General features: G+C 35.4%; 1 protein-coding gene across 2 annotated transcripts in view; it reads left to right on the plus strand.

Moving 5' to 3' along the window:
- The window catches only part of STAG1 (STAG1 cohesin complex component), a 322,933-nt gene that overhangs the window by 280,475 nt on the left and 27,217 nt on the right, over nucleotides 1-15,241 (plus strand). For both annotated transcript variants that reach the window (XM_068987932.1, XM_068987933.1), the window contains exon 21: nucleotides 621-701. In XM_068987932.1, coding sequence (XP_068844033.1) covers nucleotides 621-701 — 81 coding nt within the window. The remainder of the gene's footprint in view (nucleotides 1-620; nucleotides 702-15,241) is intronic.

Raw genomic sequence — 15,241 nt, forward strand, 5'->3', positions numbered from 1 at the left:
TTCTCAGAGCAGAGATTCTCAAAATGTGGTCGGGGGAGCCTGGGAGATTTCCAAGGCAGGCTTATAAGGTCAAACTATTTTCATAAAAGAGAAAGATGTCATTTGCTTTGTCTCACAAGTGCAAATTGAAGTATTTGGTGTTGTATCAAAGAATATCCACATTTATCTACAAACACACACTAATCTGTGACAGTATTTTCTTCATATACTTCAGTCATTAAGTTTTATATATGTTTATGCACATTTCTGTGTGAGTGTTATATTTCATATGAAAAACTCTAAACAAATTAAGTAATCATTTAAGTGTAACATTTGAATAAAACAATTTCTTCAATCTCTTCTTAAAAATTTGACCGAGTAAAGTATTCATGACAGTGCATTTTTGTTTAAAGCATAGTGTATTCGGGTCCATATTTATTGAGATACATTATATCAGTATTCTCTAGATTGATTGATTGGTTTGTCTTTTTAAAGTAAATATTATTTTGTGCATTCTTATTAATTCTACAACTATTTGGACTTGAAACTTTATTGTAAGATAAAAACTGTGATAAGTATTGTTCTCTTAATGTACAAACGTAAATTATGTCTCATTTGTTTGAATTTTTTATTTGATACAGATAGTCGTACAGGCACTGCAGTGTTCCCATTACTCGATTCTTTGGCAGTTGGTGAAAATTACTGATGGTTCTCCTTCCAAAGTAAGTAAGAGTTTCCGTAGGCAGAAGGATTATTACTAAAGCACAATAATCTTGCTTAACTCATTATATTATTTTTATTACTATAATTTTAATAAAATATAATTGTTATCAATTCTTGTTTTATCCTAAACATATATATATATATATATATTTTTTTTTTACATCTTTGAAAGATAAAACAGTTTTTCAAGCAATAGCCACAGAGTTGCATGTATACATGAAGTTTAAATTCTTTTAAGAAATAACTATACTTGAAACCACAAGAGCTTTGATAGGTGATATGCTGTAAGAAAGAGAATAATATTGAAAGACAATAGTGTGTAGGTTTCAGTTCTGGCATTATGGCACCTTGGGGCCCAAACTAAACAAACTTTTGTTTGTGAACATTGTAAATCATTGGATAAAAAAATTTTTTTTGAATTTTTAACTTACCCATGACCATGCAAAACAAAATACAAACCAGAAGTTAAGTGAAACTCAGATCCAAGAAAGTCAAGCAGAGTACTAACACCTACTTAATCTTGAGGATATTTGCTAATATAGACAAGTCTCAAAGCCCTCCTGAAGAGGAATGTCTAATAAGTAGTATGTCCCTTGATAAAGTTGGGATCCCAAAAAGAGCTACTCCCAGCATAAGGGTAAATTAGAAATAAACTCATACCAGTTCCATTCATGAGGGAATAAATAAGATTTGGATTATGTTCTATAATGGTAGTATCCCCAAGCACCTAAGAGAATCAAATATAAATCCTTTCTGAAGGAAGTTGCCTCAGAGAGTTTTCCATAGTTTTAAGAAAAATGAGCTTATATTAAAAAAACCAACTTTACTAAAAAGAAGACTAGAAACCATGAAGAGATTGACTAAAAAATATTTTATACATTGAAATTATCTGACATAAATACAAAACAAATATATTTCAATTGTGTTATGAAATCAAAGGGGCTTGAACATATGCTGAAAGACCAAACACTTGATAAAGAACCAAATAAAGAGACTATGATGTTTATATATCCTCAGCTTAACAAAACAGAAGCTATTCAACCAGTAACAATGTTAATAATACATTTCCATGTAGAACCAACTGCTTGATACAGAGTATTCTTTTCTTGGAGAAAGAACTTTTTTTCTTTTCATCTTTTCCGTTGAATGATTGGAGGATTTCTGTGCCTTTGGAAGTAATTGGGAGTTTTGTTCACTTTCAGTTAGAAGGAGGTTAATATATTTGTTGGCTTTTTGTTTTTTTTCTATTTTATTAAAAGTTTTAGTCTTGAAAAGCAAAAATCAAGGTTAATCTTCTTTTCTTGGAAACAAAAACCACTTTAAAACTATATAAAGTTTTCATGTTTTTTGAAATATTCTTTTATATGAAAAGATTAAAGGAGAGTGTATATATGTAAGTTAAAATTTGAAAGCAAGAGTTTATATGTTATGCATAGTTTATTTGAGTTTTTCACTTAGTTTATTTGACTTTTATATTGTTTTTCCACTGAGATCATCTTGATTGTCTGAGTTATTTGTATTTTAACTGAATGTTGATAACTGCATTTTAGTAAATTTGAAATATACGCTAGCCTAAAACTTTAGCATTAGTGGTTATTTCCTTCATTTAATTTAAATTTTGTCCCTTTACAATTAAATTCCATAATTAGAGTAAGAATCTATTCTTGGACCTTCTTTGAATATTTTGTTTATTAACCCCAACCAGAAATCAAACCCATGCCCCCCTGCATTGGAAGCACAGAATTTTAACCACTGGACCACCAGGGAAGTCCAGAATTTTTTTTCTTTTTTTTTTTTCAATCCTGTTGCAGCAGAGCTGTTTTGAGATTCTTTGCCTTTCTGTTTAACTTTCATCTGATATATTCTCCTAATGAAAATAGCTTCCTTTTTGTCTTTAGTCATTCTACTGACTTTGTTTTTGTCTCTGCCACAATGGCAATGCAGATTTTGTAGCCAACGTTGGTTTTCTCTATTCCAGAAAGTGTGCCCTAGCACCTTTTAGATGCTTTAGTTTTCGTTGATTTCCATTTTGGTTTTGTGTGCATTTATATCACATGTGAAATTCTCCTTACTTAGCTGTATCTCAGGATGTTTCTTCTCACTTTGAAGTTGTTGGTAATTTTTGTAAACCAATGTATATTTAGTAATCATGTATTGGTTGTATCTGTAGTTTAAAAGTGATTCGCTGAAAATGATAACCTTATAAAACATGAATCTTTAGGATACACACAAACTTGAAAAATTAATCTTCCATTGCTAATATTTTTTCTTTTAAAATATTTTCATGATTCTTATTTATAATAATCACAAGATCAGGAATTATCAAACTTTCTAATCCTCTACATGGTATAGGATATCTTTGAAAATATATGAGTCACATACATAAACTTTGTATACATGAATCTGTATTAGTAACATCCCACTTGATAAGATATCAAATTCTTAAGTATAGACTCGGCCACATCATTAAGTTATGAAAATAACCTTCAGTCAAGTCACTTAAATAATTTTAAAATAAATCATTTATATCAAAGCATTTTATCAGTTGTAAAGGGCTTTCCATATTCTAGTAACAACTGAAAAATCACTTACCTGTATCTCAGGTTACTTTGTTATGAAGTTTATAGTTGTGTGTCGCCAATCTTTTCTAGCTCTAGAATTCTACAACCTATGATAAAAACTGCTATACCAAAGATGTTTCGATAAATATACAAGAATCTTAACAGCGATTACCTCTGGGAAGTAGAAATTCTCTGGGGGCAGGCATAAGGAGAGAAATTTACTTTTCCATTTATACTTTTTGATACTTTTTGAGGGATTGTTTTTGTTGCTGATATTTAAAGTGAATGTTAATATCTTAAAAGATAATTTTTAAAAACTACTACTATGAAAATTTTTTGATTCTCCATCTTCTAATCTTAAGTTTTGGTTTATCACAAATAACTCACTAAGTTGTTGGACTTAGATGAATGCTAAAAAAGTACGTAGTATGTTCTGTATCTTACTTGCTGTTACAGCATTTTTCTGTTGTTTATAAATGTAATATTAAAGCTATAAAGGAATTTGAAAATAATTTGATGAAACCTATAAGGGAACATTGTTATTTTTACCTTGTTTATATTTTCCATGTTATTAATCGTTTTAATATAAATGTTCTAATTTAATTAAATCTGCTTAATAATCCTATAGAGTGGATATTATAATCCCATTTTTACAGAAAAGAAACCTAATACTTAACAAAAATTGAGAGTTGTCTAAAATCACACTTACAGCGCAAGTCTCTGAATCTCAACATACTTTCTTTCTGTTACTACTCCTTAAAATCTTGTATTATTAAGCTTTTGATGCAACTCCTTTTTATGGAGTTTTGTTGTAATTGGTTTTTTTAAAAGCAAATTTTCTAAGGACACATTAGTTGATTCCTCACTGAACAATATCATTTGTCAGTTGTATATTGAAAAAGTATGACACATGGCAGTTTTCTGGGGTCATTCTGTATCCCTCAAGGCATTTAAATGAGAAGTTACCATGATTTCTAAATGGCTCAGTTTGTAAAGTCAGTGGCTTAGTTAAAGTATATGGAAAACTTTGCTAGTGATGCACCTGAAATTCTCTGTCCTTTTTTTCCCCCCTTAATTTGTTCCCTGAAATTTAAATGTAATACAGCAAACCCTTTGGGTCTATATATTTAACATTTGTAATATTGATTTTGTAGAGGTAACATGAAAGTCTTACTACATGAATTAATTTTGTTTTTTTAATTGTTGAATAACTGTTAATATAGAATGAGCCATTTATTTAGTGAGGAACTGGCCACCTGACTGCTGTTTTTCTCTGCTCATTGTTGTTATATTTATAGAAATTCATTTAAACCTCTGAAAAGGTCACTCATATTTTTAATTAATAAATTATGCATGTTTGGTTTTGGTATAAAATATAAGGTAGAATGGTTTTCATAAATTTGAGCTTTCTTACTATGTGTTCATTAAAAAAACTATATACATAAAATGAAATTTCCAGATCTTACTACCTGTTAATATTTTGATGTATTTTCTTTCAGTACTTTTTCTTACATACTTTTCATATTAAGATAATGATGTATTTATTATTTTGTGTCTCTTCAATTAACATATTCTTCATGTATTTAATGTTTATAGATAATATTTTAACATATGCATGATAGTACATAGTGTAGCTTATAATTTATTTTACTGCTCTCGGATATTTAGACTGTTTATACATTTTAAGTAATAAAATTCTGTGATGGACATTCTGGTGCAAAAGCTTGTTCTGTGTTTTGCATTTTTTCATCTTACATTCTTGGAATTGCTTGGTCAAAGATTGTACATACTTTTAAGGGTTGATACACATTACCAAATTGCTCTTTAATGAGCACTTTCTAAAATTTACTTTTCTTCTTTCTCTTTTGTCATGAACACTGTCATTTGGAGGATTATGAATGGTAGTTATATTTGAAGTTTAAATTCAAATTATAACTTAACAGTGAACAGTATTCTATAAAATGAAGTATATGAGAAGACTGTGTTAAGAACAGGATTAGATCTTTATTTAAAATGGAAGTCCACTGGGTTTCACCGATGGGTATTTCCTCTGTTCCCCTAATTTCCAGAGTTGAAGCTCTTTAGCAAACTCACAGGCCATGCTCAGTATACTTTGCTCGGGTGCCCCCTAGTGCTGGTCCTGTAGAAGCAGCCTTCAGTTTCTCTTCTCTGTAGCAGAAAACACACTTCTTCCTTCAGCTCCTTCTGGACATATACAGAGACATTTAAAGAGCCAGGTAAATAAGAGTTAGGGCTGAACTAATGTCCCTATTGCCTTTTTTGGCCTGGGGATCTAGAATTTATCCTCAGTGTTTTTTTCCTCCTGGGAGGAGCTGTCCTACTCTCTGTAATCTTAAATTTGTGGTGCTCTCTGCCTTATCCTGCATGTTTCTATTCTAGACAGCAGTAGTAATAGCCTGGGGGAAACATCCCTGTATTCTGGACCCAGGCTTTATCCTTAAGTCTTCAAATTAAAGAAAATCTACATCCCTCAGGGAGCTACAAGTCAAATTATTACTGAGAAGTATAGCATACTTATTATGAAATTTGTTCCTCCGTTACACTCTTGACTGAAGGTTCTCCTCTGCAAATTTCAACTTGTTTACCTCCAAATAGTTAGGGTAAAGATGGGACTGATGGTGGCTAAGGCCCATGAGGAGAAATGTTCAACCTTGTTGTGTATAAAAATCCAGTCTTCTTTCTAGATCTCTTCCTCTCCCCTTCCAAGTCCTGTAGAGTATTAATATCTGTGAATAAGAAAGAGATAGCTCACTTAGTCCTTGCCCCAAAACTCTTATGATAACAAAATACAGATAATACACCTCAGTCTGCAGAGTTTACTGCTTTGAAGGGGAAGGGAATGAGGCCAACAGCTGGCAACAGTAGCTATCCCTCTAGGAATAAATTATACAACCATTTTGCTTCATTCTTTTCTATATCTCCCCTCCCCTACCTTTTTATTTCTTGAGAAGTCTATCCTCAATAACTGTCTACTTGGTTTTAGTTTTAAGCCTTTCCTTTTGACTGGTCCATGACTTCAGAGTGATTTTTTGATAGCTTTGTTTCTATTAATATTGTGTCCAGTCTCAAGTACCTGATTGGCTGGTCTAGGAAAGTTAGGAGGGAAAGATCCAGGACTTGTTTTATATTCATTTCTTTTTCAGCTCCTCGAGGGTTCTTTTTTTTTTTTTTTTTTAATCTGGAATACATAAGAGATGGCTGTTTATACTAAACTCTCAACTTGTCCAAAATTTTATCTGACTCTTAACATTCTAAAAATTTCTGGAAATCATAAGTAAATATGTTCAACTTAGAGGGGCATGTACAATTCATGATTCCAACATCTTATTAGGAATTCCATGCTGTGTTTGCAACCCTGTTCCTGGGCCTCTACCTTTTGGAGCTTGCTTTCTGGTAAGGAATGCCTTCCAACCCCTTGAAGGGACAGCATAAGGCTTCCTCAACTTCCCTAGCCTGTCCATTTGGATGCTGTTTTTACTTGCACAGGGACAGTGGTCTTTAAAGTACTACTTTATAAATACTCTTAACTCCTAATTTATTTAATACCTCAGGATCTAAGCAGTGAGCCAGGACTGAGAAGATCTATTCTAAATAACCATTATTATAATGTAAAAATGTGTTTTAACTGAGTTTATTAGAGGCTGAAAGCAGTGTTAACAATATTTAATGCTGTGTGGTGTGGCCAGATATTTTTTTAAAATAATATTTAAAAAAGCATAACACTTCCCGCTCTTCAGTACAGAAATTGGAAATCTTTCTCACCAAAATTAATACTAAAGGAAGTTTACTTTCCTGTCAGGTCATTTATTTGAATAAAGGAATGTAAGTATTTAATATTATTTAATATTCCCTGAGTGATAAAATAATCACTTTTCCTTTCTGCAGTAGGTTTTTTATTTTGAAAATGTTTTTTCCAGTGGCCATTCTGTAATTACTAGATATTTGTTTAAATGATTTCTTGCTGACCCAATTTATATATATATAAGAAACTTTCAGTTTATAAATAAATAATATCTTTCCAGCATTTTTTGTGTTGAAATATGGCCTTTGGAGTTAAATTGAGTTTGAAGTTTGGCTCCATTTCTTACCACCTGTGACAAAGGTACACAAATTACTTCATATTTGAACTTTAATTTCCTAATAAGTGATATTCATTGCTGGATAGGGTTGTTGGGAAGATTAAATTAAAAGAAATGTTTTAGTCAGCAATAACTGTTGCTTTGATAACATTAAATTGCAGTCCTAGACTGTGCTTTCCTAATCTTCTCCCCTGCCAAAACCAAAAATCAAGGCTAAATGAACTGTTACATAAAGTTATGGAAGTACATAAACATGCTCAGTGTCTAGTGTAGGTTTGGAATATAGCATGGTAGATTTTGTCCTCCATCTGTATTTTGAAAAATTCACATCTCTCGCTTTGCTCCTGACAGTCACTACTTTCCCCCTGTCCCTCTGACTCCTTTAGCTTTCTGCATCTTTGTACACCACAGAAAAGAGAAATCAGAAGACATTTTGGAACTACAGTAGGCAGCTTAAGCGTTCCTAGATCAAGTGGATTACCCTTGAGGCAATGGCAGGAGTCAGTAGGTGGGGATTCAGATCACCAAGAAAAGCAACACTGAAAACTAGATATTACATTTGGGGTTTTAAAATCCAGTATTTTACTGTTATTTATTCACAAAAGTGGCACACTCTCCTTATCTTCAGAAGAGAAGCTAGTAGCAGTTACTCGTGAATGAAAGCAGTTTCAAAGATATTCCATAGGGTTTACCCTATAGCAATGGTGAGGCTTTTGTCTCTTGCCCACTGATGTGTCCCAAGTGAATGAAATATGTTTCTGTCATATTTACTATGGATAATAAGTTAGTTGAGCTGAAAAATAATTTAATGAACCTTATGTTAATAATGATGCTAAGTACATAAAAGTATAATGCAATTTATATGTCCAAAGAGCTTTGTAGCCCAATACAAACTAGACAAAGTATATAGCCCATGGGGCAAATCTGACTAAACAACCGGTTTTTGAAAGGAATGTCTTAATGAAACACAAGAATGCTCATTCATTTATGTGCTGCTTTCTTGTTCCAAAGGCAAACTTAAGTAGCTGTAACAGAGACATTATGACCCACAAACACTTAAATATTTACTATCTGACCCTTTACCCAAAAGGTTTTCCAGTACCTGGCCTAGTAGAGTAACCCCTTGGTTTTGTTTTTAACTACCTTAGTTTTGTGCCCCATTTTTTAATCACAAAAAATGTTTCACTAAATTATTAGCAGGCTTTCTTCTCATATTCTAAGATCTTTGGCCTGATCTAGGTCCTTATTTCACAACTTCCCATATTTTACTTCTGCACACTCTGAAAATGTACAATTGTCAGATAATGTTGAACTAGTTTTAGATATTTATTGCTAGTTTTTCCATGGCTTCAGTTTCTATGATTATCTAACTTGTATTTCATAGTTGTGGATAAAAGGACAGCCAAATGTAGTCTTCCTCTGGACACATAAAATTATGATGCAAAAATGAAATCACCCATTTAAATCTGCCTATTTGGATCTTCCAGGGAGTTCAGTGGATGACTTTGCCTCCCAATTCAGGGGGTGCAGATTTGATCCATGGTCAGGGAATTAAGATCCCACATGCCCTGTGGTATGACCAAAAAAAAAAAAAAAATCTGTCAAGATCTTCATGTTTTGTGTGTTTAGGAATTAAACCCTTATCTTTCCTCACTGACTATAATCATGTTGAGATACTTGGCTCTTTAAGGACAATCTGCATTTTTCTTCCCAAGATGTTAGGGTAAGTCAAGTTTGAGCCTTTGTACCTTTGAGAAAACTTCTAATATAGTTTATATGATAAATTCACCATCTTAATTGTGCTAGCCTTATTTGGGGCTATTATTTGTTGAGATTTTGCTGACTAGGGTATATTTTCAAAACATCATGTTCTTTAAGAGAGATTTCTTTTATTTTTAACAATAGATCACTGAAAAACTGAAGCTCTTTTAGCCCTTTCACATTTGAGCATATTGGGTTTCAATCTTCTGATTCTTGGTTTCACTAAATCTACAGGGAAGCAAAAGCTTCTCTTAGTGAAGCAACTTGCAAAATGCATATAAAAGAACATAGCTAAGATATTATAATTTAAGTCTCAGTGTCATCTTCTCACTTGACTCTTGAATTCCTTTCCATAACTACTTTAGGAAGAGTGCTCTTAACCCCAAGCTGCTTTCTGAAAATAAGAGAAAACACTGGTTTCATCTAGGGGAAAGCATTTAAAAGGAAGCACTGTATTCTTAGTCTAAATTCTCTTATATGGACTGAGAGAAGAGATTACTGTTCTAACTCTGCCTTCAGTTTTTAACACTATAATGCAAGTACTCTGACTAGAAAGAATTTAAATAGAAATCCCATCATGTTCAGAGTGTTAGAGGCACTCCCTAAAAATTTTAGTCACTTAAAATCACAGTCTATTACAGATAAGTTAGCTCATGTGTTGTTCTTTTTCAGTGTCTTTTGGGTTGACCTGCATTTTTGTTTATATATTTCAGTAATCTGAGTTTCATATTTCTTATCTCTATAATGCTGCCTGTTTCTTCAGTATATTAATTTTCCTGCATTATAGAAAGTCACTATAGCAAAATGGTTAAGACTATAGACCCTGGAGGCAAACTGTTCTGGTTAATTTACTGCCTCACTTACTAGCTTTGTCTTTGGGTCTGCGTTTAACATTTCTGAGCCTGTTTCTTCATTTGTAGAATCGAAGTGATAATATCTATACCCGTCACAGTTGAATTAATATGTGAGAAGCTTAGATTAGTGCCTAGTACACAGTAACTGCCAATAGATGTTAACTTTATGTAGTGTGAGATGCTAGCATAATGAGGTTTGTGGGAAAATTATAGGATGAATAAATAAAGCACAGTATTCTGAAATCCAAAAGAACTAAAATTTTGTTCTCAGCTGTTCAGAGGAATTTACTATTTGAGATTAGCTACCTCTGTTCAATATATAGTATCCGTGCCTGTTTACCTAAAATTGTTGGTACTTAAACTTCTCTCAGTGGGTTCTAACTGGTTACAATTAAGTTAACTTTCTTGAGCACTGAATATTGAAGTTCTGTCCAAATCTATGCTAAACTTAATGCTAAAAAAGCTTCTATTTCCTTAGTTGCTTTCCATTTCTACATTCTTAAAATGCTACTGCTGATTAGTAAGCAATCAGTAGGTTGCTTACCTAGTTGTGATGTTAAATTTACAACTTCTCAGATGGATTGGCAAGTAACCATTTTATATAAGGCACATCTGCTTTATGATTGACTTTTAAAGGAATCTTTTGTCTCCAACTCCAGCAATGGCTGATTCCCTAGACAGCTTCAAACTGCACAGTAACCATGAAATTTAAGAGAATAAAAGAGCATTAATGCCTCCTGGCATCATTTTTAACTATATTTATTGTGCAGTAAAATGAACACATTTATTTTTCCCTCAGATTGTGCTATCATCTGTATTATGTATACTTGGATATCATTCAGCAAGTATTTACTAAACATCTGCCCATGTGCCAAACACTGTTCTAGGTACCAGCAGGAAGAGTGAGCATTCATCCTTTGAATACTAGGTTTACCAGTTAACACCTGTATGTTCTCATTTGAGTGCCTAGATTAATTCAGCAGATTCACAGAATGCCATAGAACCTCAGAGAATACATATTTCAACCCTTTTGTTTATAGATTTTTAAAATCTGTAATCCTGAGATACAGTTTCTCTAAGGTCTAAACTAGTTCATAGCATGGCTTGCATTTTGTTTTTCTTTCAGTTATTTATTCAACAAACATTTTCAAATCTTTTTCTAATGAAAAGGACAACAAAGACCCCCCCAAAGAACTCTCCAATAGCTGTCCTATTTTTCCTCTCACTCTTTACAGTCAGACTTTTTTGAAAGAGTTGCTTGCTTTCTTATCCTTTCTACCATTGCAGTTTTAAGCCCTTTTAATTCCTTTGAATGAGTGTGTGTGCTCGGTCATGTCCAACTCTTTGTGAGCCTGTGGACTGTAGCTCGCCAAGCTTCTCTATCCATGGGATTTTCCAAGCAAGAATAATGGAGTGGGTTACCATTTCCTACTCCAGGGGATCTTCCTGAATGGAGAGAACCTGTATCTCTTGTGACTCCTGGATTGGCAGGCAAATTCTTTACTTCTCATGCCACCTGGAAAGAAAATTGATCCCTTTGAATTGTAATGCTGGAGAAGACTCTTGACTGTCCCTTGGACTGCAAGGAGATCCAACCAGTCCATCCTAAAGGAGATCAGTCCTGGGTGTTCATTGGAAGGACTGATGGTAAAGCTGAGGCTCCAGTACTTTGGCCCCCTGATGCAAAGAGCCTGCCTACTCATTGGAAAAGAACCTGATGCTGGGAAAGATTCAGGGTAGGAGGAGAAGGGGACGACAAGTGATGGTTAGATAGCATCACTGACTCAATGGGCATGAATTTGAGCAAACTCCAGGAGATAGTGAAGGACAGTGAAGCCTCGCGTGCTGCAGTCCATAGGGTCGCAAAGAGTCAGACACCACTTAGCAACTGAACAACAGCAAAGTTCTTTTGAAGAGCTTTGCTGGTGGCTCAGTGGTAAATGCAGGAGAAACGGGTTTGGTTCCTTGGTCAGAAGATCCCCTGGGAAAGGAAATGGCAACCCACTTCAGTATTCTCGCCTGGGAAATCCGATGGAGAGAGGAGTCTGGTGTGCTGCAGTCCACAGAGTCACAAAAGAGTTGAACACAACTTAGCAACTGAACAATCCCTTTGAAAGTGTTCTCCCCAAGGTCACTCATAACATTATTGCTTTATTCTTGTAATACTTTCAAGTCCTTTTCTTTTCTCTTGGTGACATTTGTCATCATTAAAATATTCTATTCATTATTGTTGTTTAATATTTTTATTTATTTATTTTTTAGCTGTGTCAGGTATTAGTTGCAGCAGGTGGGATCTTCATTGCAGTATGGGGGATCTTCAGTCCAACACACAGGATCTTTTGTTGTGGTGCTCAGGCTTGTCTGTAGTTGTGGTACCAGGCTTAGTTTCCCTGAAGCCTATGGGATCCAAGTTCCCTGAACAGGGATCAAATCCTCATCCCCTGCAGTAGTTTATTTAAGGTACAGTGCTCAAGGTGAATTCTTTAGCACTGGACCACCAACAAAGTCTCAGTTTTACTCATTTTTAAATGTTCCCTTTTCTTACCTCTGGGATGCCATATTCTGATTTTGTTCCTACTTCTCAGACTATTTCTTAGATTTCTTCATATGCTTTCCTTTATTATCCATCTGTTAAGTTTTGGTGTTGCCCAGGGTACTTTTGTCCGCCCTATTTACATATTCTCATTTTAACGGTCTCATCTACTTCCATTGTTTCTAAATGCTGAGGATTCCCAAATCTTTTCTTGCTCAGATTCTTTACTGTGGACTTTGAACTCATCCAGCTGACTATTAGACATCTTTAGTAGGATATTGCGGGGGTGGGGGGGGGGGTAATTTCCTCAGTTCTGTCTCACCGCAACAAAAACTGGAAGCAGTGGGTGGACCAGTGTTACAGTTCAGTTCAGTCGCTCAGTCGTGTCTGACGCTTTACGACCCCATGAACTGCAGCATGCTAGGCCTCCCTGTCCATCACCAACTCCCGGAGTCCACCCAAACCCTTGTCCATTGAGTTGGTGATGCCATCCAACCATCTCATCCTCTGTCGTCCCCTTCTCCTCCTGCCCTCAATCTTTGCCAGCATCAGGGTCTTTTCAAATGAGTCAGCTTTTCCCATGAGGTGGCCAAAGTATTGGAGTTTCAGCTTCAACATCAGTCCTACAAATGAACACCCAGGACTGATCTCCTTTAGAATGGACTGGTTGGATCTCTTTGCAGACCAAGGGACTCTCAAGAGTCTTCTCCAACACCACAGTTCAAAAGCATCAATTCTTCAGCACTCAGCTTTCTTTATAGTCCAACTCTCACATCCATACATGACCACTGGAAAAACCATAGCCTTGACTAGATGGACCTTTGTTGACAAAGTAATGTCTCTGCTTTTTAATATGCTGTCTAGGTTGGTCATAGCTTTCCTTCCAGGGAGTAAGCATCTTTTAATTTCATGGCTGCAGTCACTATCTGCAGTGATTTTGGAGCCCTGAAAAATAAAATCAGCCACTGTTTCCACTGTTTCTCCATCTATTTGCAATGAAGTGATGGGACCGGATGCCATGATCTTAGTTTTCTGAATGTTGAGTTTTAAGCCAACTTTTTCACTCTCCTCTTTCCTTTCATCAAGAGGCTCTGTAGTTCTTCTTCACTTTCTGCCATATGGTGGTGTCATCTGCATATCTGAGGTTATTGATGTTTCTCCCAGCAATCTTGATTCTAGCTTGTGTTTCCTCCAGCCCAGTGTTTCTCATGATGTACTCTGCATATAAGTTAAATAAGCAGGGTGACAATATACAGCCTTGACGTACCCCTTTTCCTCTTTGGAACCAGTCTGTTGTTCCATGTCCAGTTCTAACTGTTGCTTCCTGACCTGCATATAGGTTTCTCAAGAGGCAGGTAAGGTGGTCTGGTATACCCATCTCTTTCAGAATTTTCCACAGTTTATTGTGATCCACAGTCAAAGGCTTTGGCGTAGTCAATAAAGCAGAAATAGATGTTTTTCTGAAACTCTCTTGGTTTTTCAATGATCCAGCTGATATTGGCAATTTGATCTCTGGTTCCTCTGCCTTTTCTAAAAACCAGCTTGAATATCTGGAAGTTTACAGTTCACGTATTGCTGAAGTCTGGCTTGGAGAATTTCAAGCATTCCCCATGTCATTTCCTCAGTCGCAGCAAAAATTTGAAGTGATGGATGGACCGGTGTTATAGCTCAGTTTTATTGGCAAGCAAAGGAAAATACATCCTCAGGTGTGAGGGCGGTCCAATCCAAAATACAAGAAAAGAAAAGCATCAATTCTTCGGCACTCAGCTTTCTTTATAGTCCAACTCTCACATCCATACATGACCACTGGAAAAACCAGTGTTGGAGAAGACTCTTGAGAGTCCCCTTTTTGGCTCCTCTCTTTATGTTTTCTTTCCTCCCTCTAAGCCTGCCCTATATAAATTGGGCTAGCCAGAAGGGCTATTTGTTTTACCTAAGGTCCTCACTCCTTCGTTTGTTCTATTTTCACAGACTTTTCCCTTCCTTGTCTTTTTGCCACCGCCATTTTGGACTTCTTTTTCCTATTCTCACTACCTAGCGATATCTTTCAGCATTTGCAGATCAGCATCCCTAAAGCCAAACTTGTTACCTTAGCATTTGTTCCTGTGTTAACTATCTTGGTGACTTATACCATAATCTATCTAGTAGGCAACTACCTAGAAATTAGGAGTCACAGCAACATCTCTGTTCCTGTTAGCTCCTCAGTTCAGTTCAGTTCAGTCGCTCAGTTGTGTCTGACTCTTTGCAACCCCATGAATTGCAGTACGCCAGGCCTCCCTGTCCATCACCAACTCCTGGAGTTCACTCATACTCATGTCCATCGAGTCGGTGATGCCATCCAGTCATCTTATCCTCTGTCATCCCCTTTTTCTCCTGCCCCCAATCCCTCCCAGCATCAGAGTCTTTTCCAATGAGTCAACTCTTCACATGAGGTGGCCAAAGTACTGGAATTTCAGCTTTAACATCATTCCTTCCAAAGAACATCCAGGGCTGATCTCCTTTAGAATGGACTGGTTGGATCTCCTTGCAGTCCAAGGGACTCTCAAGAGTCTTCTCCAACACCACAGTTCAAAAGCATCAATTCTTCAGCACTCAGCTTTCTTCACAGTCCAACTCTCACATCCATACATAACCACTGTTAGTGCCTAAATTCTATCAATTCTGCTGCTTTAATTTCTCTACACTGTGTTAACATCTTTACTGACAACATTTTATTTTTAGGCCCAATAT

The sequence above is a fragment of the Capricornis sumatraensis genome, chromosome 1, assembly GCF_032405125.1.
Source record: "Capricornis sumatraensis isolate serow.1 chromosome 1, serow.2, whole genome shotgun sequence".
In the NCBI taxonomy this organism is placed as follows: domain Eukaryota; kingdom Metazoa; phylum Chordata; class Mammalia; order Artiodactyla; family Bovidae; genus Capricornis; species Capricornis sumatraensis.